This window comes from Gracilinanus agilis, chromosome 1 (genome assembly GCF_016433145.1).
Source record: "Gracilinanus agilis isolate LMUSP501 chromosome 1, AgileGrace, whole genome shotgun sequence".
NCBI classification, from domain to species: Eukaryota; Metazoa; Chordata; class Mammalia; order Didelphimorphia; family Didelphidae; genus Gracilinanus; species Gracilinanus agilis.
This window is the reverse complement of record NC_058130.1, coordinates 245,884,402-245,911,668: the sequence shown is the minus strand read 5'-3', so window position 1 is coordinate 245,911,668 and position 27,267 is coordinate 245,884,402. Positions and strand designations below refer to the sequence as shown.

At 38.3% G+C, this 27,267-nt stretch overlaps 1 protein-coding gene across 1 annotated transcript in view; it reads left to right on the top strand.

Moving 5' to 3' along the window:
* Positions 1–15,636: 15,636 nt before the first annotated feature.
* Positions 15,637–27,267, top strand: part of LOC123231249 (methylthioadenosine phosphorylase) — a 69,960-nt gene continuing 58,329 nt past the window's right edge. The window contains exon 1 of the mRNA XM_044657504.1: positions 15,637–15,750. Within this exon, the coding sequence (XP_044513439.1) occupies positions 15,718–15,750 (33 nt within the window). The 5' untranslated portion in view covers positions 15,637–15,717. The remainder of the gene's footprint in view (positions 15,751–27,267) is intronic.

Here is a 27,267-nt window from a genome sequence, read left to right as displayed (position 1 = left end):
TTAATGATAATAGCTCGCATTTATATATGTATACATCATCCAGTAAATCATTATTATTAAAAATGAAAATTTCTCCTTTCTTACTGAGTTCCCATTGTAAAATGGGGGGTTCCAAATATTGTGTTTTATAAGAACCCTAAATCCACGCTTCTGATTTGCACTATTCTGGGCACTGAGATTGAAAAGGGAAAGAGCTCTACCAAACAAAGAATTCAAGATTTCAGAGGCAGCCTGACCCAAAGATAACCCCGTTAGTGGTTTCTCTTTCTTGCTATCAGAAATGCAAGCAAGTAAATCTGAATTTTCCCCCCACGTATATTTGTTACTATACTAAAAATCTAAAATGAAATTTAAAGATAAATTGAAGAGACAGTTAAAAGAAACTTTTTAATGCATGTTAAACTGGGTTAGAATTCTTTTTTATTTACATTGAGACATTTGTTATTTAGCCATGTGGTTTAGGAATAGAAGAGCTAAAATTGACATTATGTACCTGGCTGATATCTGTTCCTTTTTTAGCTAGATAGGCATTCTGCCAGGAATGTTTAAAGTTTCAGGTCAGTCAGCTGACATCCTACTCCAAAACCAGTGAATTGACATACTTTTCTGAACAAGTATTATAATTCTGAATGTTGTCTTATGGTTTTTTTTAATCTACCATTAAAATATTTAGTTAAAGTAGTTAAATATTTGTAACAAATGTAGAACTGAGATTGGGGTGGGAGAGTATCCTCTGTTGTCACTTAAATTATGTGATCAAAGAATATTATTTAATAATTTAGAAATATTTCCTCTATAATCAGAGGTTCTTAACCAGGGATCCATGAACTTTAAACATATACACACACATACATATACAAATGTGTTTATATGCATTATATATGTGTGTATAAAAATCATTATTTCAATAAAAATGGTTTCCTTTGTAATCCTATGTATTTTATTTTATGAGTTAAAAACATTATTCTTGGAAAGTATCCACAAGCTTCACCAAATTGCTAAAGGGCTTTATGATGTAAAAAGAAAAAAAAAAAAGCAGAGACAGCTAAGTAGGTCAGTGGATAGAGAGGCAGGCCTATTGACAGGAGGTCCTGAGTTCAGATTTGACCTCAGACATTTCCTGGCTGTTTTAAGCGGACCTGGATAAGTCACTTAACCCCCACCACCCAGCCCTTATTTCTCTTCTGCCTTGTAACTGATATATAAAGAATCCCTATTCAATCTACATAGTCCTATTTCTCTTGGCTAACCAATTGAATTTTGGAAAGCCAGAAAAAACGAACATGACAAAGGAACACCCATATTGAGTGAAGCTTGAACGATTTCCAGTAAACAATGACCATTTTTAGGGGATGAGATGATGTTTTTATATACTTTTCGCAGATGGACTAATGCACCTGAAATTCACAGAACTTTTAGAATAAGAAAGGCCCTTAGAGATCATCTCCTCCCACCCTTTTATTTTATAGAGGAAGACACTCAAGTAAAGCGACTTGCTCAAGGCCACATGGGTAAAAAAAGACTCAAACCCCAGACTTTGGATTATAAACTCAGTGTTTTTTCCACTCTATCAAACTGCCTCTCTCTGTAAAATGTCGTTTCTTTTCTAAGATATCTGCATCAATCAATCAGCATTTAAGTGCTTACTATATGCCAGACTCTGCTGAGTGACTTCTCTGTAAAATAAGTTAGCATCAGTTATAACAGCTAATACTAATAGCTAGCACTTCCATAGTGAATAAAGGTTTACAGAGTACTTTACAGATATTATCTCATTTTATTCTCAAAATAATCCTAGGTGGTAGGTGCTTTTATTATCCCCATCTGTAAAATGGGGAAACTGAGGCAAAGGTTAAAGACATGGCCAGGGTCACATAGCTAGTAATTGTCTGGGGAAGGGCTTGAACTCAGGTCTGATTCCAAGTTCAGTCCTCTATCCACGGAGACACCTCACTGCCTCCTTGGCCTCTTGGGACCCTTCCAGCTCTGAACCTATGCCTGCGGCCCTATGATATTTTTCTACTTGATTTAACTGTTGTAACTACAGCTTTCATCACTTCTAACATTTTATGCATTATGTTATATCCTATTTTATTTTCCCCAAGTCATGAATGAGTTTTAGAATCATCATATAGTAGCATGCAGATATGCTGCCATCTGCAGGACATTTCAGGTTTGGTTAAGCAGGTAAAAAATATGAAAATCTCATTTGACTTGTGGGATTTTGCACCTGGAAAAGACCTCAGAGATCACCTCATCTGAATTCAAATTTTATAAAAATGGAGGTCCAAAAAGAATGAAGAGATTTGCCTAGTGATTGTTGATGAGATTGCAGGTCTCTAAGGCTTTTCCTTACACAACCCAGCTTCTCAATATTCTAGAACAACACAATGTTTTTTGTCATTTGGGCATTGCTTTTTTTTTTTTACTCTAACTTCTCAGTTTTTTGTAGGGAGATTATACGACTTAAGACATCTTGGAACTGTCTAAGCTTTTGAATACTTAGTTGAAATAATTAAAATTCAATTACTATTTGCTGCCCCCACCTGGTCAAGAATTAGATATTTTTGGAATTTCATTTTTTCTAGTCTTAAAGTGAACTAATAATAATAACTTAAATGCTTGAAAAAAGCTATGATTTTAATCGTACTTACTAACATAGATGGTAGGCCTTTAAACTTGTTAGGAGGCATCATGAGTTTTTGTGGCAAAAAAAGAAAAAGAAAATGAAAAAAATCATAACTGGCTTGCCAAATTTCTAGTGATAAACTTTAGTGAATTTAGCTAGATTTACTCTCAGACAGATCCAGGAATTTAATCTTTGTCCCTGCATTTCCTATTTCTGTGCTTACTACCACACTCCTTTTAGGTTCACAACCTTGAGGTTATTCTTTTTTTTTTTTTTACTCTAAAAGGTTATTACAAAGTATTTATTTATTTTTTTGAATTTTTTTTGAATATTTTCCCCTAGTTACCTATTTCATGCTCTTTCCCTCTCCTCCAAACTCCTCAGCCGATGTGCAATTCCGCTGAGTTTTACATGTATCATTGAACAAGACCTAATTCCATATTATTGATAGTTGGAGTGGAGTTATCGTTTAGTGTCTACATCCTTGGGGTTATTCTTAATTCTTTACTCTCCCCAACCCACTATAAGCTGACAAACTTGTTCATTCTACATTCACAAAATCTTTTGCAGAAATTGCCCTTCTCCCTGCTCACATAACCAGTATCCAAGTTGAGGGCCTCATCCTTTCTCATCTGGATTATTGCAGTAGAATACAAAGTAGTGTCCCTGTCTCAAATTTCTCCCCTCTCCAAGGCATCCTCTACACAGGTGTCAAAGAGAGATTCCTAAAGCACATATCCCAGGACAACTCCTCCAGGTGACAAGCTCCAGTGGGTCCCTAGTGTTTCTAAAATTAAATGCGAATACTTCTGTTTGGTTTCACAATCTGGCTTTAGCTTAACTTTCCAGACAAACACATTATTCTCCTTCATGAATTTAGTTTGATCCTGCATGCTGTCCCTCAAACAAGACATTTCATCACTTGTCTCTCTACCTTCACATAGACTGACTCTAGAATGCACTTCTTTCCCACCTCTGCCTTTTAGAATCTCGCATAATTCAAACCTCCACTGGACTTACTTCTTCCTTGAGGCCTTTGTTGATCTCCAATGTTATTTATTGCTTTCCTTCATAATTATCTTATATTTACTGCATTGTATTTACTGAATATATTACTACCTTGTATTCACTTTGAATATATTTTCTAATCTATTTATATGTGTATATATTTATCCACTCCCACCCCTCCCCCAAGAAAAAATAAAATGTAAGCTTTTTAAAGGTAGGGATTGTATTTATTTTTGTCTTTGTATTCCTAAAGCCAAGTTGAGTGATTGGCACAAGGGAGGAAGTTAGTAAATGTTTGGTGACTGCTTTACTTAGAGAAAGATGCCTCAGTGAATTGAACATGAAACCCCTGGCAATGGATATAGGAAGGGGTCAATCAGGGCTGACTGTCTGGAATTCATGTGAGGTAGCGGAGCACTGGGCCAAAAATACCCAATCTGTAACAAAAGTCACTGCAACAGAGCTCTGAGGATGACCAAACAATTTATTAGGGATTATGGTGGTTCCTAATTAACTGGTTCCAAGACCTTCCTCAAGGGTCAAGGACCCTCTCCTCAGGGTCAGGAATTGGATAGCATTTGGAAGGATTCTAAATGGGGAGGTACAATTCTATGATTGGTCATCAGGAGTGGGAAGAGACCCTATGACTGGCTAAGAGACATATATATCAATCATAACCATTTTGTCAACTGGCTTTTTTTTTTTAACCCTTACCTTCCTTCTTAGAATCCATTCTGTGTATTGGCTCCAAGGCAGAAGAGTGGTAAGGCCTAGGCAATGGGGGTTAAGTGACTTGGCCAGAGTCGCACAGCTGGGAAGTGTCTGAGGTCAGATTTTAACCTCTGACCTCCAGTCTCTAGTCCTGGCTCTCAATCCACTGAGCCACCCAGCTGTCCCCTTCAACTGACTTTTTATTTATTATTATTTTTTTAAATCCTTACTTTCTGTCTTGGAATCAATTCTGTGTATTGGCTCCAAGGCAGAAGAGTGGTAAGGGCTAGGCAATGGGAGTCAAGTGACTTGCCCAGAGTCACACAGCTGGGAAGTGTCTGAGGCCAAATTTGAACCTAGGACCTCCCATCTCTAGATCTGGCTCTCAATCCACTGAGCCACCCAGCTGCCCCTTCAACTGATTTTTAAAAGGCTTTTAAATCATCAATTCTAGGACATCAACTACAGACTTTCTGAGCCTGGGCATTCTACTTGCCACATCACCAGAGGTTTTCATGGGAAATAAAAAAGCTGGTATTTGGTCATCAGTATCCTAGGGGATGAGGAATTTGTGGGAGAAAGGAAAAATCACAAAGGAATAGAGACACTGGCCATCCAGGTATCTCTTGCCGACAATAATCTGGGATTCAAGAGAACCATGACAAGAGTCCTTAAGAAGTGATGATTTTAAAGCAAAAGTCACTTAGGAGTGACAATAACAATTCCTAGGTGTGAGGGGTATTGCTGCTGAGATGTGTTTCCTCATGATAGACTTCACTAATACTAATATAAGATTCTTATAACCAACAGAATATTAATTAATCCTAACCTACGTAACTCTAAATCCAACTGTGTACTTATCAAGTTCAACTCTATCCAAATCTAACTATTATGACTGAGTCCGATGTGAATTCTGATGTACTGAAAAGAACACTGGACTTGGATTTACAGACCATGGTTTAAATTTTAGTTTTGTCTCTCACTACTTTAGGCATGACACGTAAACTTTCAGAGGCTCAACTTCTTTTGTCTATAAAATTGCAAGGGCTGATTGTACTAAATGATCTCTGAGGTCCCTTCTAGTTCTAACATCTTGCAAAACTCATCCTATATTCATCTCCGCTGGGTTGACTATTGCGATAACACATTATATGTTATGATATTTTCTTTCCTTCTTTCTTTTAAAAAAATTGTTATCTTCCATCTTAGAATTAACACTCTATATTGGTTCAAAGGCAGAAGAGCAATAAAGGGCTAAGCAATGTGGGTTAAGTGACTTGCCCAGGATCACCTAGCTAGGAAGTATCTGAGACCACATTTTAATCCAGGACCTCCTGTGTCTAAATTTGACTCTCAATCCATTGTCACGTAGCTGCCTCCATTATAATGTTTTCAAGAAACATTTTCTCATAACACTCATAATAGAGTTTACTAGTTGTTATTCTTGCACATTGAAAACTGGCTTCTGTTCATGCCACTCTATTGAAACTCCTCTCTCAAGAGTCACCAAAGTCTTCTTAATTGTTACAGCTTTTTAAAACTCAATTTAATTTGACTGTTCTTAAGAATTGAAAACTGTTAACTATTGTCTATTTCTTGATATTCCTTTCTTCTCCTGCAGAACAGCACCATCCAATTTCTCTCTCGTTTCTCTGACTGCTCCTTATCTTCCTCTTGTGTGCCCCTCTTCCTCCAGGATCCTAAAGAGGGTATCCCTTAAGGCTTTGAATTAACTCTACCTCTGACTGAATGAGAACTTGGACATTTCTAATAGGAGGAAGAAGTAGGTTAGAAAGCAATCCTGGAGAGGAAACTGCTCTTGAAGGAGGAGAAAATTTGTCTTTCTTATCTCTCCCCATCACTAATGATCATGCCATATAACAGAGGATCTATTCACTCATTAGGAGACAATCACTCTAGTAACTGGAGAGTGTTTAATGTACAGTTGAGGGAACATAGAAACTCAGTTTCCAGACGGAAAAGGAAGTATAGGTAACCCTTCTACAACATGGGGGTTAGGGGCACAGAATCCCCATGTTCTGGTAAATCTGCATTAACATTTTTGGCCTTCTTTTCATAACAGAAGTCTATTTCTTTTTCTTTTTCTTTTGTGGAGTATTTACCATACCTTATTGTAAAATTTAGGTTAAGTATTTGGTCATAAGTTATATGTAGGTCAATGTTATGATATCTCTACCTCTCTAGCCTTTGTGTGTCATCTGCTGGCTTTTGTGTTCTTTTCACAAATTTTAACTTTTTGCTTATTTTAGCTTTAGAAAAGAAATTGTATATGTCTATAGTATTAAAAGGTAAACTATGTTGATATTATACAATGCCATATATTTATATTTTTGTGCATTTTTCTGGGTCAGCAGCTGGCCTTAGCATATCATTTGTAGCTTCCACAAAATTCCCCCCAATTCCCATTTAATTTCTTATGCCCAACTGAGATATGCCAGAACCAAGATGGGGAAAATTGTGATATTGGAAAGGATACCTGTAGTTTCCAGGAATAGAAACATCTAATAGCAGAAAATGGAGTCAGCTCATGTTCTCATGAGCGAACTAGCCTTGGTGATCAAAAACTTAGCTTTACTTCAGAGAGGAACAGACTTGGGAAATAGAGTTTAGAAGACAACCACCCACTCTAGTATCTGGAGAGTGTTTGATGTGCAGTTGAGGGAACATAGAAACCCAGCTTCCAGATGGAAAAGGAAGTAGACAGACATACTGCACCTAAGTGGGTTTGGTCAGAGGTCTTAAGAGAGGAGAAAGTACCTTGGGATCTTCTGTAGTACCAGCATATTGATTTTTTTTCATTTAGAATATTTTCCCATGGTTACATGATTCATGTTCTTTCCCTCTCCCCCAGCTCCCCTCCTCCGTTTTTCTTCTGTGTTTCTACTCCTATAGTTCTTCCTCTAAATGTGGATAGCATTCTTTTCCATAGTTTTACTGGAGCATTGCAATGTTGCAAAGAGAAGTCTGTTATGTTCTATTGTACCACAGTGTATCAGTCTCTGTGTACAATGTTCTTCTGGCTCTGCTCCTTTCATTCTGCATCAGTTCTTGGAGGTTATTCCATTTCACATGGAATTCCTCCAGTTCATTATTCTTTTGAGCATAATAGTCTTCCATCACCAACAGATACCACAATTTGTTCAGCCATTCCCCAATTGAAGGACATCCCCTTGTTTTCCAGTTTTTTGCCACCACAAAGAGCGCAGCTATAAATATTTTTGTACATGTCTTTTTCCCTATGATCTCTTTGGGGTATAAACCCAGCAGTGGTGTGGCTGGATCAAAGGGCAAACAATCTTTTAGCACTCTTTGGGCATAGTTCCAAATTGCCATCCAGAATGGTTGGATCAGTTCACAACTCCACCAGCAATGCATTAATGTCCCAATTTTGCATATCCCCTCCAACACTCATTACTCTCCTGTATTGTCATTTTAGCCTATCTGCTAGGTGTGAGGTGAGTACCAGCATATTGAATTGTCTTGCCCATGTGTTCCCATTGCCCATTTCTTACTTTGAGTGTCCTCTAATTTTGACATCATTTTTTCCATGGATACTTTGTATATAGTTCCAGAAGAATGTACTCCAAGGTTATAGAGTAAATGTTTTATAGCTAGTACTCTCCACTATGGTATTTAAGTAAATACCTTTGCTTTGAGCTCTTCAACTAGCTGACCATCAACAGGAACCACATCATAGGCATTTTTTGAAATACTGTTTTATAAGTAGCCACCCACACAAGTTATCCTCCTTGAACCTAAGGTTGCTACTACCCTGTAGGAACCTAATTTTGAATATGAATTGGGAAATATCCCAGAGGAAGTGTTATGGTTATCTAAACTCTTTCTTTTAGTAATTTTATCCTTTCTCATGGCTTCACCAACTACTTTGTTGTAGATGACTCCCAGTTCTCTCTTCTTTACCTCTCTCCTAGTTTCAGACACATTTCTAACTGTATACTAAAGGTCACCTTCCCCCCAGGATGTTTTGCCAGAAATTCAAACTCAGTATGTCCCAACTATATTAATTATCCTAAGATTATAGCTTTTAGAACTGGAAGGGAATCCAGGGGTCATCTGATACCAATCTCTCATTATTCAGTTGTTACCTGGGGCAGAGAGAGAACAAGTGACTTGTCTAAAAGAGCATATAGATAATTAAGTAAAAGAATCATGTTCTAAGACTTTGAATCCAACTCTCTCTCCACTGTACCATGATCCTCTATTTCTAAAAATATTCTTCTCTCCTTGGCTTCTTTATTTCTGTTCTTTGTACCATCATTCCATTAGTATTCAAACTAACAATTCAGTTCAATTAAAAATTTTTTTATATTTAATAATATAAAAATGCTTCTTCAAATATTTAAGAAGTATGAAAGGTATTATAATAGGTCTGGAGGTTTAAAGATGGAGAAAAATCTTAATGTCTATCTTTAAAAATTTTGCAAACTAAAAAAAGGTGACATACAAAAATAACTATAATACACACTAGTAGTCTAAAGGCTTTGTATTTTCTCCAATAAAAATAAGGTGCTATTGATGGCTTTTAAATAGGGAATGACAGGGACTTTGCTTTGGCAGTTCTGTGAAAGATAGACAAAAAAAGGAAGAAATTAGGCTACTATAATAAAGTAAATAGGGAGTGATTTGGCCCTGAACTAGGTAGATTGTGATGTTTATAGAGAGAAAAAAATTCCTTGCTTCTAGTTCTCCAGCTCGCTCACCCTCAATCTTTTACAGGCTGTTTTGTTTTTTTCAACCTTAGTAGAAGTCAATGGGCCTAAAGTTGGGAAGACTTGAGTTCAAATTCAACCTAGACATTTCATAGCTGCATGACCTTGGTCAAGTCACTTAATCACTGTAGGTTTAGGACAGGGGTCGACAACGTATGGTTCTGGAGCTATATCTGGCTCCACCTCTGGACCTGCCAGTCCGGGCAGAGCCCCACGATGTGCCCCAGGGGGCCCTTAAGCCCCCCTCTCTCCCCCCCCCCCATATTCAAGCACCTTCTACCTCCATCCTCCTCCTTCCCCACGGGTTTATGGCTCTCACGGCCAAAAAGGTTGCTGACCATTGGTTTAGGAGATAGCTAGATGGATCAGTGGATAGAGTGCTGGGTCTGGAACCAGAATGACCTGAGTTCAAATCTAGCCTCAGACACTTCCTAACTGTGACTGGACATGCCACTTAACCTCTGATTGCTTGACAAAAAGATCCACTGGATCCACTGGAAAAGGAAATAACAAACTATTCCAGTATCCTTGCTAAGAAACTTTATTTTCCATGGAGTTACAAAGGGTAGGACACAACTGAACAAGAACAATACATTTCAACCTCATTTCTCAAATTGAAGCTACTCTCTCTAAAATTACCAACAATCTGTTAATAGTCAAATTTGACAATCTTTTTGGAGTTTTCATCCCTTTTGACCTATTTCCTGTATTTGGCATCACTGAGAACCCTTTGTTTTTGTACACAAGATGGATTAGAGTGAATAGTGTTAGTTCTAGAGTCAGGAAAACTAAATCATTTAATCTCTGTCTCAGTTTCCTTCTCTGTTAAGTGGGAATAATAATAGTGCCGACCTCCCAAGGTTGTTGTGAAAATAAAATTAGATAATATTTATAAAGTACTTTGCAGACTTTAAAGCACTATATAAGCATTCGATCTTATTATTAGTCATTATACTCTTTCCTATCTGGATTTCTAGAATGCAGTTATTTCTCTTGGTTATCTTTCTATCTCTTTAACTATTTCTTCTCAGATCAGTTTGCTGGCTTTTTTTCCCTAATTGTAGATGATCCTCAAGGTTCCATGCTTAGACCTCTTTTCTTCTCTCTCTACACTCTTGTCTTTTTGTGATTTCTTCAGCTCCCAAGGATTAATTATCAATTTCTATGCAGATGACTCACAGGAACAAAAATCCAGCCTTTCTCACTCCTGAACCTCAGGTCTGCATCAAGGATTACCTGTTGGGCATTTCTAAATGAATGTCCCAGAAGGCATCTCAAACACAATATGTCTAAAGCAGAACTCATGTTTTCATCAAAACACTCTCCTTTCTGCTTCGCTCTTCTGCCTTGGAACCAATACACAGTATCAATTCTAAGATGGAAGGTAAGGGTTAAAAAGGACCAAAAAAAAAAAAACCATTCTTCCATTTGCTCACACCCAGTCTTATCTTCAACTCCCCATTCATGCTATATACTCCCTAGGCTGCCAAATTTTGCAGTCAAATCTTGTTTCAACTCTACAATATCTCTTGCTGCAAAATCTTTCTCTACTCACAAAGCCACAACCTTAGTTCTGGCTCTTTGTCACTTCTTGCCTAGATTATTGAAAAACTCTCCTAATTGCTCTCCCAGCCCAGAGTCTCTTCCCCACTCCAATCCATATTCTACCTAGCTGCCAAAGTGTTTTCCTTTAGGGCAGATCAAATCACATCCCATCACATCACTTCTCCCTATTCAATCAACTGCAATGGCTCCCTCTTCCCAAGATGATGAAATATATAAGCTTCTGTCTTTAAAGTCCTTTAATAACTTGGCTTTATTTTCCAACCTCATTACAGAATCTTCCTTCCTACGCTTTATGTTTCAGTCAAGCTGGCCTTCTCTGTGTTCTTCACACACAGTTTTGCTGTCTCTGGGCCTTTGTACTGGTTGTTCTTGATGTCTGGAACACATTCTCTCCTCATTCTGCCACACAGAATCCCTCTCTTCTTTCAAAACACAGTCTATACCCCATCTGGCAACAGCAGGATCCCTCCTTTAACTAACTTAAGTATCTTGTATTTACTCTGTTTATTCTGTACATACTTACAAATATGCACAAGTTTTCTTGTCGGATAGAATATAACTCTTTGAAAGTAAGGACTGTTTCATTTTTTTGTGCTTGTAAGCCCACACATACGGTGATTGATATATAGTAGGTACTTAATAAATACTTGTTGAATGATTGATTTATTGTCAAGGACCCATTTGGGTTGAGTTTCTGAGATACTCTTCCCTGAACAGACTGATGAGTTTATACAAAAAAGTACCAAAGTTTTTCTTGGACTAAATTTCCGATTTACTTCTTAACTCTAATGAACTGGCTTCTGGCCTCTAAAGCATTCTGTAGATACAGCAAATACAGTAATACTTATATGGAGGAGTTTTTGTACTTCCTATATTAGGCTATCTTGCAGCTATAAAATGAGTCAGTAGGGAATTGCCTAGGGCTAGAAGGGACCTGACACACAAAAGTAATAGAACACTCTAGAAGCTGAACAGTGATGGGGAGAGATATAGGAGATAGATTGAGAGGATGAGAGAATTTTTTTAAGAGTATAAAACAGCATATTTATAGGCAATAAGAAAGGACTTGGAGAAGAGAAGAGAGTGTAGGTGTATATGTGTGCACACAAGAGAGAGCAGACAGACAGACACAGAGGCAGAGAAACACAGAAAATCAGAAAAGTCAGTGAAGCAAGCTCAGAGAGAAGGTTCAAGGTTTATTCAAGGGAAAAGCATTCACTTTGGCAAAGAAAAGGAAAACTTAATCCTGAGGCTGAAACAGAGGAGAGGAGGAGGAAAGACATAGATTTTGAAGTCTGAAGGAGAAGAGAGACTGGGCAAGTTAGATTGAAAGTCCAAATCTTCTCAGTTATTTCTGTTGTCAGACTCTTTGTGATCCTGGATCTTCTCAGCAGAGTAAGATAAAGGTCCTTTCCTAGGAGAGAATGGACAGAGTAGAGTTGGGAACCCAAAGAAAAAGGAGTTAGTATAGCTCCTATGAGGAAAAAGAAAGAGCAACAAAAGTGAATAAAAGAATTCCTGTGCTACAAGAGGGCCAGCTGGATTTAGATAGCATGAGTTTGGAGTAGACGTAGTCAGCAATTGGCTCTGATTTGGAATAGGTTAAAAGACTTGTAGCAAGTACTGCCAAAAGTTCCAAAGCCAGAAGAGAATAGTTTAAGAAGCATTGGAAGGAGTTATTAAAGTAATGAGGCACCAAGTTGGTGAAATGGATAGAGTGCTGGGCCTGGAGTCAGGAGGACTCATTTTGAGTTCAAATCTGGCTTTCTACTTACTAGTTGTGTGACCCTAGGCAAGTGATTTAACCCTGTTTGCCTCAATTTCCTCATCTATAAAATGAGCTGGAGAAGAAATTGGCAAAGCACTCCAGTACTGCCAAGAAAACCCCAAATGGGTCACAAAGAGTCAGACATGACTGAACAACAATAATTCATAATCCTGCCTGAAGTACTTATCTTGAGTCTAAGCAAGTCATTTGATCTGTCTGCCTCAGTCTTCTCATTTGTTAAATGGAAATAATAGTAGCACCAATTCCTCACAGTTGTTAGGAGAATCAAATGAGATACTATTTGCAAATCTTAAAATGTTATGCAAATTAAAACTATTTTTATTATTATCATTATTCCAAGGAATCTACCACAAAATGAATCTCACAGGAGCCAACCCATAAATAAAACCACTTTACTTTTAGATAATTTAAAAGGTTCAAGGGGTTCTGAGTCTGAGAGATCCCACTGCAAGGTTCTTAGAACAGAGAGTCAACTTTTTGGTATTCATGGATCCCTTTTACAATCTGGTGAAGTTTTTCAACTCTGCAGCATGTTGTTAAATGCGTGAAATAAAATATATAGGATTACAAAGGAAACTGATCAGTTTAAAATGCAGTTATCAACATACTGAAAAAAAATTCCACAAGTTCAGCCTAGTTAAGAGACCCTTCTATATAGCAATACTACTAATATACTAAAGAATGGTAGACTAGAGATAATTAGGGACATCATGTGATTGTTTACAATTATGCAGTTCAGAGACATGAAGTGAATTCAAATTTTACTTTTTCCCTTGTTCCCAATTACAAGTCAGATTTACTTTGTAGACATCTTCAGAATGAATTTATGCCCTCTTCAGAATAAAACTACAAAGAGTGTTAATTTTTTTTAACTCCTTACCTTCCATTTTAGAATTAATTTTGTATATTGGTTCCAAGGCAGAAGAACAGTAAGGTCTAGGCAATGGGGGTTAAATGACTTGCCCAGGGTCACACAGCTGGAAGTATCTGAAGGCAGATTTGAACCCTGAACCTCCCATCTCTAAGCCTGGCTCTCAATTCATTGTGCCACCTAGCTGCCCCCTAAATTTTTTTAATGGGTAAAGTGGCCCCTTGTAAGGAAAAGAGAATACAGATATTACAGAAAGGATTTTGGAAATTGAAAATAGCCTGTTTTATGGACAAGATTCACTCAACAAAACAAGAAATATAAACTAACTCATGGGAAAAAGAGTCAACTGCTCAGGTTCCTAGCAGTATTAATTTTTTTAATAGAACCAGGAGAACATTATATACAATAAATGCAATACTGTGGAATAATCAGATGTGATAGACTTTGCTACTAACAGCAATACAACGATCCAGGACAATTCTGAGGGGCTTTCTATCCACCTCCAGAGAAAGAACTGTTGGAATAGGAATGCAGATGAAAACATATGATTTATTACTTGTTTATTTGGGTATATGTTCTGGGGTTTTAGTTTTATAAGATTATTAACTTACAAAAATGAATAATACAGAAATACATTTTGTGTGAAAATACAGGCATAACCCAGAAAATAGATAAATAAATAATTGTTTTGTTTTTTTTAAGGTACCATAGGGAAAACAATTTGTTTAGGAAGTTTGTAGCTGACAATTTCCTTTTCTACTGTCAGGTGAGAAACTAAAGATAATCTTAGTATTTTCACCAAAATTCATTTGTCCTCATTTTCTTTCAAAGCCAGACAGTTGAGTCCTCAATCCTGAAGGGGCTCACAATTCTGCAACCTTAAATTTTCTGTTCCTGTCAGACTGTAAGGCAAGCAAGCAGGTAGGCCTGAGAACAGGCTCCAGGACACACTCCTGCCTCAGTTCCTGGGATCTTGTTATGTTTTTTGCCTAGATTCTCTCTACCTTTCCTTTTTTCTCTCCTCTCTCTCCTTCCCTCCTTGCCTCCCTAGTATTTTTCTCTCCCTTTCCTGTCTCTAAGGTATTATTACATTCATCTGCAAATTATTCAGTAGCAGCTGGTTTAGCATTTAATAGCCATCCAATTATTTAAAATTTCTGCCTCCTCCTGCCGGATCTTGAAATCTCTTCGAAGGACAGAGACTGCATGTTCTTTGTAGGCTCCAGAGTATACCTAGCATAGATCTGAGCACAGTGTGGTACTTAAATGGACACGTTCTGATTACTTGGCTGTCTAGTCATCATCTTTAATACCAAATGGACACAGTAGGCACTCAATAAATGTTTGACTTATTAAGTAACTGTTAGTAGTATTAAATGTCTAGACATCATCTTTATCTACCCCCTTTTTCTAGAGGAGGAAGCTGAGGGAGAGAGTTGAAGTGACTTGTCCAAGGTCTAGTTGGTCCCTTCCCTGGATCTTGGGATTCTGTCACAAAGTCAACCTTCCCTTGGTTCCAGTGGAAAAGACTTTAAAGAAGTTTAAAATAGGTGCTTCAGGCACCATTCCGTCTGGGTTCTTGTACTCCTAATGAGAAATGAATGAGGTGGAGGTGGTGGGGTATTTTTTCTGGCTGTCCTACATCTAACGCTTGACACTTAGTAGGCACTTAATAAATGTTTAATGAATGAATTTAATTGAATCCATTCCTGGAAGACCCACCCTTCTCCACACTGCCAACCGATTTACCCGGCTTCCTTTAACTCCTAACTAAAATTCCATCTTCTACAGGAAGCCTTCTCCAATCCCTCTTAAACTAGAGCCTTCCTTTTGTTTATGCTTTTCTAACGTGTATACGATATAACATGTTTTGAATGTATCTCTTTGCATGTGGTCTTCTCCATTAGACTATAAGCTCCTTGAAGGCAGGGTCTGTCATCTCTTTTTGTATCACAGTAAGATCTTAATAAAAAATGTTCATTGATTGATTGATTGACTGGCTGCTTCGCCTGTTGAGAATGGAAGGGAGGAGCTAAAGAGAGTCCTGTTCTGAAGACACACCAGGTCTAAAGATTTCAGCGTTAATGATTTGGGACTGGAGGAACTACGCGGAAGGCCAGCGGGAGAATAAAACAAACCGGGAAGGGGTGGAAGGCAGGAATAAAGACTGAGGAGTGGGGGAAGGCGGGGACAATGGCTTGAGAGGGTGGGATCCCACTCAACCAACCGATTCAACTCCGGGCGAGAAAGAGGAGGGGCCAAGCCCCTCTCCCGCGATCTCCGTTCCGCTCCTCCCTTTGCCGCTCGCGGCTTCGGAACCCGGCCTGCGGTCTGTAAGCTGTCGCATGTTCCTGCGCTGCCCTGCTCTCTTCTGCCCAGATCTCCTGCAAACATGGCCTCTGCAGCCGCCGCCCCAACAGTGAAAGTAAGTCAGAGGCTGGGGGCTGCAGCCTGAGCTCCCGGGGAGAGGGTGAGGAAAGCCCAGCAGAGAAGCTGGGATTGGGACTCCGTGCGACTTCTCTGTGCCCCCCGGGGGCGGCGGGGGACAGACGTGAACAATCCTGGGGAGAGGGGAAACTACACCCTCTATCACACCTTCTGCACTTGCAGAAGAAGCTTCTCTTGTTTCTGGGGCACCTCTGCAGCCACCCACACCCGGGCCTGGACTCCAGCCACAAACCGGGGTCCGGAAGGGGCCCTTGTGGGCCACCCTTTTGTTACAGATTGCTGTGATTATGACCTGGGGGTGGGTGGTGGGAGGTGGAGGTGATTTAGAGAGGGAGGGTCGTAGCTTCGAAGATCTAGGGCCAGAAAAGGGACCTTGGAGGTTATCTAGACCAGCCCTACCAATTCTGCATGTCAAAAAAAAAAAAAAAAAAGCATCCCTGAAGAGGATCCGGTAACGTTTGGCACAGTTCTTGCCTTGCTGGACTCTCCCAAGTTACCGCTGCTTACTTCCTCCTTTTCTCAGTTACTCTTTTCCGCCCCACGTGTACGCACGTGGGTGGACGCGTTCGCATTTACTTTGCAATCTGGTGAAAACCTGGGGGGGGGGGGGGGGGAAGAGGGGTTCTCGCTTAAGAAAGGTCCCACCCAAACTATGAGACTTGGAATGCCCAGTGTCAGTAGCTACATAAAATCCGTGACTGAGGTTACAATAACCTCTTCTTGCTGGCCAGATACTGCTATGTCTGGCTGAGAAATGGGGCTTTGCAACCCTGAAAGTTAGAGATTCTTTTATTGGTTTGCACGTTGATCACTTGCATACTGGGTTACTGTGTAATGGTAAGTTTTGGCAGCAGAGAAGGTATCTGATCTTTGGCAGAAGTGCCAGTCTCTTCCCTGGGGCTTTTAGACATTTATTCCTCTGATGGTATCCTTAGAGAGTAGAGTTACATTGCATTTTTTTTTAATTAAAAAAATGTCATGTGGGATTGTCTATTATTAGCCAAGAGCATAAATAATTTCCTCCAACAGAAAATGACTTGTCAGCTCTTTATTCTGGAAAATGTTCAATTTTTCACAAGAACTTAATTTTTAAAAAAATTATTCATAAGCCAATCCATTTACAGTGTTATCCCTTGCCTTTCATTTACTTCTCTGGATCCCTTTCTCCTGGTTAGTATCTCTGTCCACTTTTTTTGTTGCAATCCTGTACTTGCTCCCAGGTATTCACTTATTCCCCAGGAATTCAGGACCTGGTTCAATTTTTCTCTTACTACAACCCTTGCCTTCATATTTAGGAGGTCCAGTGAACACATTGATTTCCTCTTTGATGAACTCATGGAAAAACTGTTTTTCCAGTGCCCAGGATCTCAGCCATGTTATGGATTATTCATATCTGTCCTTCATTTTTTGTTTTCCAGGGGGCCCCCCCAATTCTTCTGACCCTATTTGGGGTTTTCTTGGCAAAGGTACTGGAGTAGTTTACTCATTCCTTTCCAACTTATTTTATAGAAGGAAACTGAGATAAATGGAGTTAAATGACTTGCCCAAGGTCACACAGCTGGCATCTGAAGCAAAATTTGAATTTAGGAAGATGAATTGTTTCCATTTTACCTCACACATTCAGGAATGGTCGTATCTATCCTTCATCATACCATCACCATTAACTGTTCTATTTCCATGTTCAAAAATCTCAAAATTCCTCTCTCTTTTAACATCATTCATATCCTTCCATTTCTTCCACTGCCTAAATTAATAAACCTATTTTTCTAGTCTGACATTCCTGGCCACTCTTAATTCCTTTCTTAATTTTGACTAATTCAGCTATATGCAAGCTACCCTAAAAGTCTTAGTGTAGTTTTTAAGCTTTAATTTTAGGCTAAAACCATACTAAGATTTTTGGGACATTCCTACTTGTTGGCTACATTTGAATTCTACATCTCCAAGCCTTGCTGCCCCCTAAATCCTAGAGCTATTACCTCAGCCATCTGTCTCCATTCTTGAGTGTCGCTGAATTCACATTGGAGAAAGACTCAACACATTTGACAGTTGCATCTACTCTCAGTGTGTCATCTCATCTTGACTGGTCCCTCATTACTGCAGTACTTTTATTCTCTTATTCCCTATCATTTTTCCCTTCGCTATTCCAACCTTTATTTACTCAGCTTGGTATAGTGATAGGCTTGAAGTATATAGTGTGTAGTCCTGGACTAGAAGGTAGGAAGATCTGAATTCAAATCATACCTCTGCCTCTTACTAGCTGTATAACGAATGAACAAGTCATTTTACCTTTCTGAGCCCTGATGTCCTTATATTTAAATGGGGAGGGCGATGAGAATTTCTATATCACCAATTTGTTGGGGTTAAAATGAGAGAAAATGTGTAAATTACTTTGCTCCCTTGAAAGCACTACATAAATGTGTTCCTCCACCCCCTACTTTATTCAGAAAATAAAGGTCACCAATCTTAAGATCCTTATTTTATTTTTTTTTTAAATGTCTCATTCTCTACTCCTTTCCTTCAATTATTGATGAGGAAATATACATCTTCCTTAATTCTTTACCCCCCACATACACACAATTTACCTCTTTGATCATCTAGTAATCAAGCTTTGCTTCTGTCAACCTTGAAAAAAAATCAGCTACCAAAACCAAAATTATAATAAAGTGCCTTTAATTGTGATCAGAAATATTTCCATCTGGATTTCCCCCCCACTATCCCGTGTCATTTAAAGTTCCCTAATGAGATACAGAGAAGGAGGATTAAATAGTCTTTTGGAAGGGGTAGGAGAGACTATGGGTAAGATTACTGGCTTTCCGAAAGGTTTAGGAAAGGCTCAACAGCCAGAGGCTAAGATGGTTGGGAGTGGGCCTTTGCTTTTTTAGGTTTGATTGCCCTCTTTTAAATTTAGGCCTGGGCCAGGCAAGACCAGTTCCATAAATCAGCTTAGTCATCTCTCTTTTGAGTTCCTAGTTAAGTTCTTTGAGTTCTTTTCTGGAAAAATCAATAAAGGAATTATCTGGTTACATGAAAATACCATCATCACTTCATTTTTTTGTCTTCAATTTTTTATCATCATATTCTCTGCACCTAAACAATATCTAGCCCATAGTAGGTGCTTGTAAAGAAGTAGTCTTTATTTTCTCTTATATATTGGATCTTTCCTGCTGTTTGCAAGCATAACCAAGTCTCCTTCCTTGACCTCTGAAACTATCCTATATCCTGGATATCTTTCTTCCCTCCACACTCCCTCCAAAACCCATCTGCCTGCATTTCATCACCAGCCACTCATTTCTCAACCACTAAAAATCTGGCATCTGCCCTCCACCACTTATCTAATGTCTCCACAGATACACATCCAAAGATCTCCTAATTGTTCAGTCTGATGACCTTTTCCCAGTTCTCAAGCTTAGTCACTTCTCTGAATTTTTTTATGTTTTTAACCACCTGCATCCTCTTGGATATTCTCCTTTGTTTTACTTAGCAACGTTCTTTTATTTCTCCTATTTTTCAGACTTCCTTCTCAGTTTTCTTTGCTGGATCTGCCCATGTCCACCTCCTAACCATGGATGGATGAAGCTGGAGACTATCCTAGACCTTCCTTTCTATCTCTATTTTATAATTTCTTTATTTGACAACTTTTATTTAATTAATTAATTTAGAGTATTTCCCCGTGGTTACATGATTCACGTTCTTTCCCTCCCCTCCTCCTACCCTCCTCCTGTAGCCAATGAGCAATTCCACTGGGTTTTACATGTGTTCTATTTAATAATTTTCTTATAAATTCAATCACCATTCATGTGATCATCAGTTGCCATGATTTAAATGATCATTTCTTTTTTTTTAATAATATCTTTTATTTAGTTAATTAATTTAGAATATTTTTCCATGGTTACAGGATTCATGTTCTATCCCTCCCCTCCTCCCAGCCCCTCCCATAGCTGATGCACAGTTCCATGGGATTTTACGTGTATCGTTGATCAAGACCTATTTCCATATTATTGATATTTGCTCCAGGGCACTCATTTTGAGTCAATATCCCTAATTATATCCCCATCCTCCCATGTGATCAGGCAGTTGTTTTTCTTCTGTGTTTCTACTCTCACAGTTCTTCCTCTGAATGTGGATAACATTCTTTCTCATAGGTCTCCCATAGTTGTCCTGGATCTAAATGATTATTTCTATGCTGATGATTCTCACATCTGCTTCTCCAATTAAAACCTTTCTGATGATCTCCAGGCTAACATCTCCCACTGCACATTAGATACTTCAAACTGGATGTCCAGTAGACATCTTAAACTCAACAGATGCAAAATTGATCTCATTTTTTTCTTCCCAGACCCACCTCTCTTCCCACTATTTCTGTTGGTGGTGACATCAACTTCCTCCCAGTCACATTGAGGAAAACTGGGGGAATTGAAGCCATTATTAGGGCAGCAAGTGGTAGTGGAAATTGAGGCATTTGAATGAACTACACTGGATCTGCCCGCTAGCTTATTTTCTGTTCAATTATGGATATGGTCCAACTTCTGTCATGTGTGAAAACTTAAATCATTTGTGGGGAACTGAGAGAAAACCTTATTGTACTGTTTGAACCTAGCCCTGTGCGGCTGGAAAACTGGACTAGCTGTACCTGCTATTTGGAACCAAGGAGCTAGGTTATAGTGACCAGAAATGCAATCAGATCCCAAGATTGATACAAGGAGTTTTCTCATAATTGTACATCTCAAGCAGTCCATATATTTTAGCTGAAAACTGGCCCAATTCTGATCAGATATTGTTTTCATGCTCTTTGATTGTATATAGACATTTGGGAAGAATGAGGAACCCCATTTTCTGAATTCAGGATCTTGTGCTTGTTTACTTTCTCCCTCCCACTCAGTCCCTAATCTTTCCTCCAATTAGAAATCACACTACCTAATGTTGTACTGTTTCCTTTTAATTGGTCTTATTTGAAAAATTGTTTTTTTCTTTTACATATAAATGTCTCCCCCCTGTATTTGGTGTCCAACCCTAAGCCACGGGCTACAAAATTTCCAATAAGCAACAATGATCTATAGTCCTTCACCAGTCAAGATCCAGAACTTCATGGTCAAGGATAAACTTAAAGGTGGGTGGCCTGTATTTATATGGATTTGAGAGGGTACCAAAAATAGAATAAGATGGTAAAATTTCATGATTGGTTAACACTAGAAGCAGGGAAAATTCTATGATTGAGGGGCATTCACGTTAATTGTAACTGGTTGAGGGACATATAGATTAATCATAATCCTAACTGCTTTGTTAGCAAGATTTTAGGACATTGATTCCAGATCATTACCACAGATTTTTCCTGGTGACAGTGGTGGGCACCTCCTGCCATCTCAGCAGTAGTTTTCAAAATTAAACAACTGTTGTCTTAATCAATAATATCCTAGAAGATAAGAAAATTGTAAGCTAGAGGAAATGTCAGAAGGGAGCAGTGACAGTAACTCGTAGGGGTTCGGGGTATTGCTGTAGTAGTAACATGCTAGGGGTGATGTAATACAACAATCATGATTTCCCCTTATCTATAATACTATAATAGTACATAATAAACCTATCAGTTTAACAATATACCTGTATTTTAATATACCTCTGTGTGCGCGCGCACGCACACACACACACACATTATCTAAATATATATATATCTTCCCCCATACCTTCTGTCTTAGAATTGATACTAAGTATTGGTTCCAAGGCAGAAGAGTGTTAAGAGCTAAGCAATTGGAATTAGGTGACTTGTCCAGGGTCACACTGCTAGAAAATATCTGAAGCTACATTTGAATCTAGGACCTCCCATCTCTAGACATTCCTGGTTCTCTGTCCCCTGAGCCACCTAGCTCCCCTTCATCATTCTTAAGTCTATTAATTCTTAACATCAGTCACTGACCCCTAAAATCACCATGGACTGAGCAAGTGCAAATTAAATTAATTAGGATTATCAACTTTTTTTTCCTTTATAAAGCTGAGGAAAGGGCTTAGACCCAATTTATTGGGTCCTTGCCATGTATTGCTTAATAATCATTATGTTCAGAAGATCAAACCTTTATTTCCTTAGCCATTTTATCTTTCACCTGCTGTTACATAGACTTAGAACCTACCTGACAGTCTTGACTCCTCAATATCTCTCAAGTATGCTCCCTTCTCTCTTAGGACATTACCACTTCCTTGGTTTAGGTCCTCATCTCCTAATGCCTGGACTATAGCCTGCTGATGGGTCTGCCTCCCTCAAGTCTTTGCCCCATTCCAGTCCATCATTCATTCAGCCACCAAAATGTTTTTTCTAAAACTATCTGAACATGTCAGACATCATGCTTACTCCTGAAACCCCTCTCCCCCAACTCAGTAAATTCTAGTGGTGACCTGTCATCTCCACCACCAAATATAAAATCCTTACTTTGTTGTTCAGAGCCCTTGATATTTTTCCCTTCCCAACAGAATTTACTTTTCTATACAGTGACACTGACCTCCTTGCTATTCCTTTCATAAGACATTGCACCCCCTACCATGACTGCTAACATTTTCTCTGGCTGCCCTCTATGTCTGGAATGTTCTTTTTCTTGTCTGCTTCTGACTTACTGGCTTTCTTCAAGTCCCAGCTAAAAGCTCAACTTCTACAAGAAACCTTCTGCACTCCCCTTATTTCTAGTGCCTTCTTTTAGTTTTTTTTCTTCCTATTTATCCTGTATATAGTTTCAGTGTATAGAGTTCTTTGCATATTGCCTCCCCAAATAGATTATGAGCTCCTGGAGGGGAGGGACTGTTTTTTTGCCTTTCTTTGTACCCCAGTAAGCCTTTTATTTAAATGCTTACTATGTGCCAGACTTTGCACAGTGTCTAGCACATGGTAGATACTAATTAGGTGATACACTATCCATACGCTGAGGACTTTCCAACTATATGAATACAACTACAAAACACTTTCCACACAATTAAAACTAGATCTAAACAATTGGAAAAATGTTAATTGCTCATGGGTAGGATGAGCTAACATAATAAAAATGACAATCCTACCCAAATTAATTTACTTATTCAGTGCCATTCCTATTAAACTACCAGGAAACTTCTTTACTGAATTAGAAAAAAATCATAACAAAGTTCATTTGGAAGAACAAAAGATCAAGAATATCAAGGGAAATAATGAAAAAAAATGTGAAGGATGGTGACCTAGCAGTACCAGATCTTAAACTGTACTATAAAGTAGTGGTCCTCAAAACAATATGATACTAGCTAAGAGACAGAAGGGAAGATCAGTGGAATAGACTTGGGGTAAATGACCTCAACAAGTTAGTGTACAATAAACCCAAAGATCCCAGCTGTTGGGGCAAGAACTCACTAATTGACAAAAACTCCTGGGAAAACTGGAAAACAGTATGGGAGAGATTAGGTTTAGATTAACATCTCACACCCTATACCAAGATAAATTCAGAATAGATGGATGATTTAAATATAAAGAAGGAAACCATAAGTAAATTAGGTGAACATAGAATAGTTTACCTGTCAGATCTATGGGAAAGGAAAGATTTTAAAACTAAGCAAGAGATAGAGAATATTACAAAATGTAAAATAAATAATTTTGAAATTGCAAAAGTTTTGTACAAACAAAACCAATGCTATCAAAATTAGAAGGGAAGCAACAAATTGGGAAAAAATCTTTATAGCAAAAACCTCTGACAAATTTATAAGGAGCTAAATCAATTGTACAAAAAATCAAGCCATTCCCCAATTTATAGATGGGCAAGGAACATGAATAGGCAATTTTCAGGTAAAGAAATCAAAACTATCAATAAGCATATGAAAAAGTGTTCTAAATCTCTTATAATCAGAGAAATGCAAATCAAAACAACTCTTGAGATACCACCTCACACCTAGCAGACTGGCTAATAAGACAGCAAAGGAAAGTAATAAATGTTGGAGGGGATGTGGCAAAATTGAGACATAAATGCATTGCTGGTGGAGTTGTGAATTGATTCAACCATTCTGGAAGGCAATTTTGAATTATACCCAAAGGGCTTTAAAAGACTACCTGCCCTTTGATCCAGCCATACCACTGCTGGGGTTATAGCCCAAAGAGATCATAGAGAAAAAGATTCGTACAAAAATATTTATAGCCACGCCCTTTGTAGTGGCAAAAAACTGGAAAACGAGGGTATGCCCTTCAATTGGGGAATGGCTGAACAAATTGTGGTATCTGATGGTGATGGAGTACTATTGTGTTCAAAGGAATAATGAACTGGAGGAATTCCATGTAAACTGGAAAAACCTCCAGGAATTGATGCAGAGTGAAAGGAAGAGAACCAGGAGAATGTTGTACACAGAGACTGATACACTGTGGTAAAATTGAATGTAACAGACTTCTTTACTAGCAGCAATGCAAGGACCCAGGACAATTCTGAGGAATTCATGAGAAAATACGCTATCCACATCCAGAGAAAGAACTGTGGGAGTAGAAACACAGAAGAAAAACAACTGCTTGATCACATGGTTCAATGGGGATATGATTGGGGATGTAGACTCTAAACAATCACCCCAGTGCAAATATCAATAATATGGAAATAGGTCTTGATCAAGGACATATGTAAAACCCAGTCAAATTGCTCATTGGCTACAGGAGCGGAGGTGGGAGGAGGGGAGCGATAGAACATGATTCATATATCAATGGAAAAATACTCTTAATTAATTAATTAATTAATTAAGCTAAGAGGAGATTAAAAAATAAATAAAAGTTGTATATATGTATATATGGAACTTAAAAAAAAAAGAACTATTCTAATCAGGAACTAAGATCAAGAACTACTTGCCTAATATTTCTACCTGGGTGACCTAAAGTTATCTCAAATTAAACATATTCAACCTTTCTACTATTCTTCAAAACTTTCTGTCTTTTGAGAGCATTGTCATCTTTCCATTCAATCTCCCTAAAATTCATCATCTTTATAGCTGCTAAAATAACCTTCCTAAAGCAGAGATCCAACCATATCTTTCCCCCGCTTATGCCACTTAAGAAACTTCTTTGGCTTTCTCTTGTCTCTAGGATGGAATACCCATTCACTGGCTTCCCCAAAAATACATTTCTGTTCTTATTACACCCTTCTTGCGTGCCATATTTCAGGCAAACTGCTCGAATGTCTGTTTTCTGAATTTGAAATTCCATCGGCTCAGGGACCACTTTCTTTGGGAAACCTTTCCTTGATCCCTCACTTTAAAACAAGTGTTCTCTTTCTCCTCGGATTATCTTCTGTTTATATATTTACATGTTACACCCCCAGTAGTTTTGTAAGCTGCTTATGGGCAGAAACTATTTTTCTTTTTTGTAGGTATCCCCGGGGTTTGGTATATATAGTCTCTTGTGCTTTACAAACTGTATCTGATTCAGTAACTTTGGAAGCAGTTCAGTTGTTTCAGTCTTGTAAGACTCTTTGTGATCTCATTTAAGGTTTTCTTGGCAAAGATCCTGGATTAGCTTGTCATTTCCTTCTCTAGATCATTTTACAGATGATCTATAGATGAGGAAAATGAGGCAAACTAGAGTTCAGTGATTTGCCCAGGATCATGCAGCTAGTAAGTGTACTTATTTTAAAATACTACTAACTAATCATTCAGCTTACATACCCTTTCTCTCTTCCTTGCTTTACTAAAGCTAGGTAGTGGTAAGAGAGAAAAAGGTTTTAAAAGCAGATTTTTAAAACCTGTTTCCCTCTTACAGTAGTAGCTATAGCACTGGGCCTTAAGTCAGGAAGGCCTGTGTTTAATTCTTGCTCAGATTTATCCTATAACCAACACTAGGCAAGTCACTTAACCAATGTCTGCCTCAGTTTCCTCAAATGAAAAATGGGGATAATAGTACCTACCACCCAAGGTTGGTTATATCAAATGAAATAATATTTATAAAGAGAGTAGTGCTTGACATGTAGTAGGTACTTAATAAATGCTTGTTTCCTTGTTTCTTCCTACAGCCAAATAGAATTGAAATGCAAAGTAAATTGTTTTTGGAAACTGGATCCTGCATGTCCATCATGGTCAGTTACACTAGTTCCCAGGCTAGCAAAAAAGCTCTAGTGTGTAACTAACCAAATGACTAGTTACGGTTTCAATTCCAATCTCACAATTTACAGTGTCCAGATTCTACATTAAAGTTAATCTTCAGTCTTATTAGTAATCATTGCAGCATGAAGAACAAATCAGCTGTGATGCTTACACTTTGAAACTTTAAAATAGTTTTTAGTGTGACTTTGTAGCAGCTTCAAAAAGAATCATTTTTTCATAGATCTCATTTGACTTAAGAGGCATTCGACTGAAGTGTACCAGCCGCAGATCCAAGCTCTGAGACATACTAACTGTGTAGCCCCAAGGAACTCATTTAAATTCTCAGTCTTCTAGAAATTCCTATCCCTATCCTAATTTGGCTATGACTTTTGGTGGGCAAATAGAAAATGGCCCTTTTTTATTGTAGTGAGGTGCCACTGACAGGAATGGGTAGAGTTAAAAAACAATCTATCATTAACCTTAACTAGTTAAGTCAATTTACTGGTTAATTCATAACTTGCCTAGGGTCACATAGCGAGTAAGTGTCCAGGGTTGGATTTGAACTCATGAAGATGAGTATTTCTGATTCTAATCTCCTTTACTGGATCCTCACCCAGGTCAAGCTCTATCCAAGGTGCCCTTGAGGGTTCTGCTATAGTCCCTCTTCTTATCTTTCACTATACTATTTCTTTTTATTTTATTTTATTTTAGAATCAATATTGTGTATTGGTTCCAAGGCAAAAGAGTGGCAAGGGGTAAGCAGTAGGGGTTAAATAGGTGACTTGCCCAGGGTCACACAGCTAGGAATTCCCACTGTACTATTTCACTTGGTGAACTCATCAGTTCTCTCTACTGATAATTCTCAAATTTTTTCATCCTGCTCCAGCCTCTCTACTAACCTCCAATCTCTCATCTCCAACTGCCTTTCAGATATCTTGAACTGGATGCCTAATAGACATTTTAAACTCAAGATATCCAAAACTGAGTTCATTATCTTCCTCCCTCCCTCCCTCCCTCTTAATTTCCCCTTATTGAAGAAGGCAACACTATCTTCCCAGCATTAAAGTGCTATAAAAATGTCTTTTTTTTTTATGCTTCAACTTGGAGACGAGAGAGATATCCAGATTGTAATCCCAGCTCTCCCTCTAATGTGATTTTTCTTCATTACTTTTTATCACTTCAAAATGAAGGAGATGGGTCTAGATGATTTCTAAGATCTCCTCTAGGCTTTAATTCCACAAAGTAGGCCTAGCCCCCAGCAGAGCTTCTAACTTATTAAGGCAGTGAGACACGAACACAAAATAACCATGCTATGTTGTAAAACAGTCAAGATAGAGGAGGATTACAGAGTACTATCTCCGATAGTAAACTCCTTGAGGACAGGAACTGGATTCTTGTTTGTCCTGTATCCCCAGCATCTAGGATAGCACTTGGCCATTAACCGAATGAA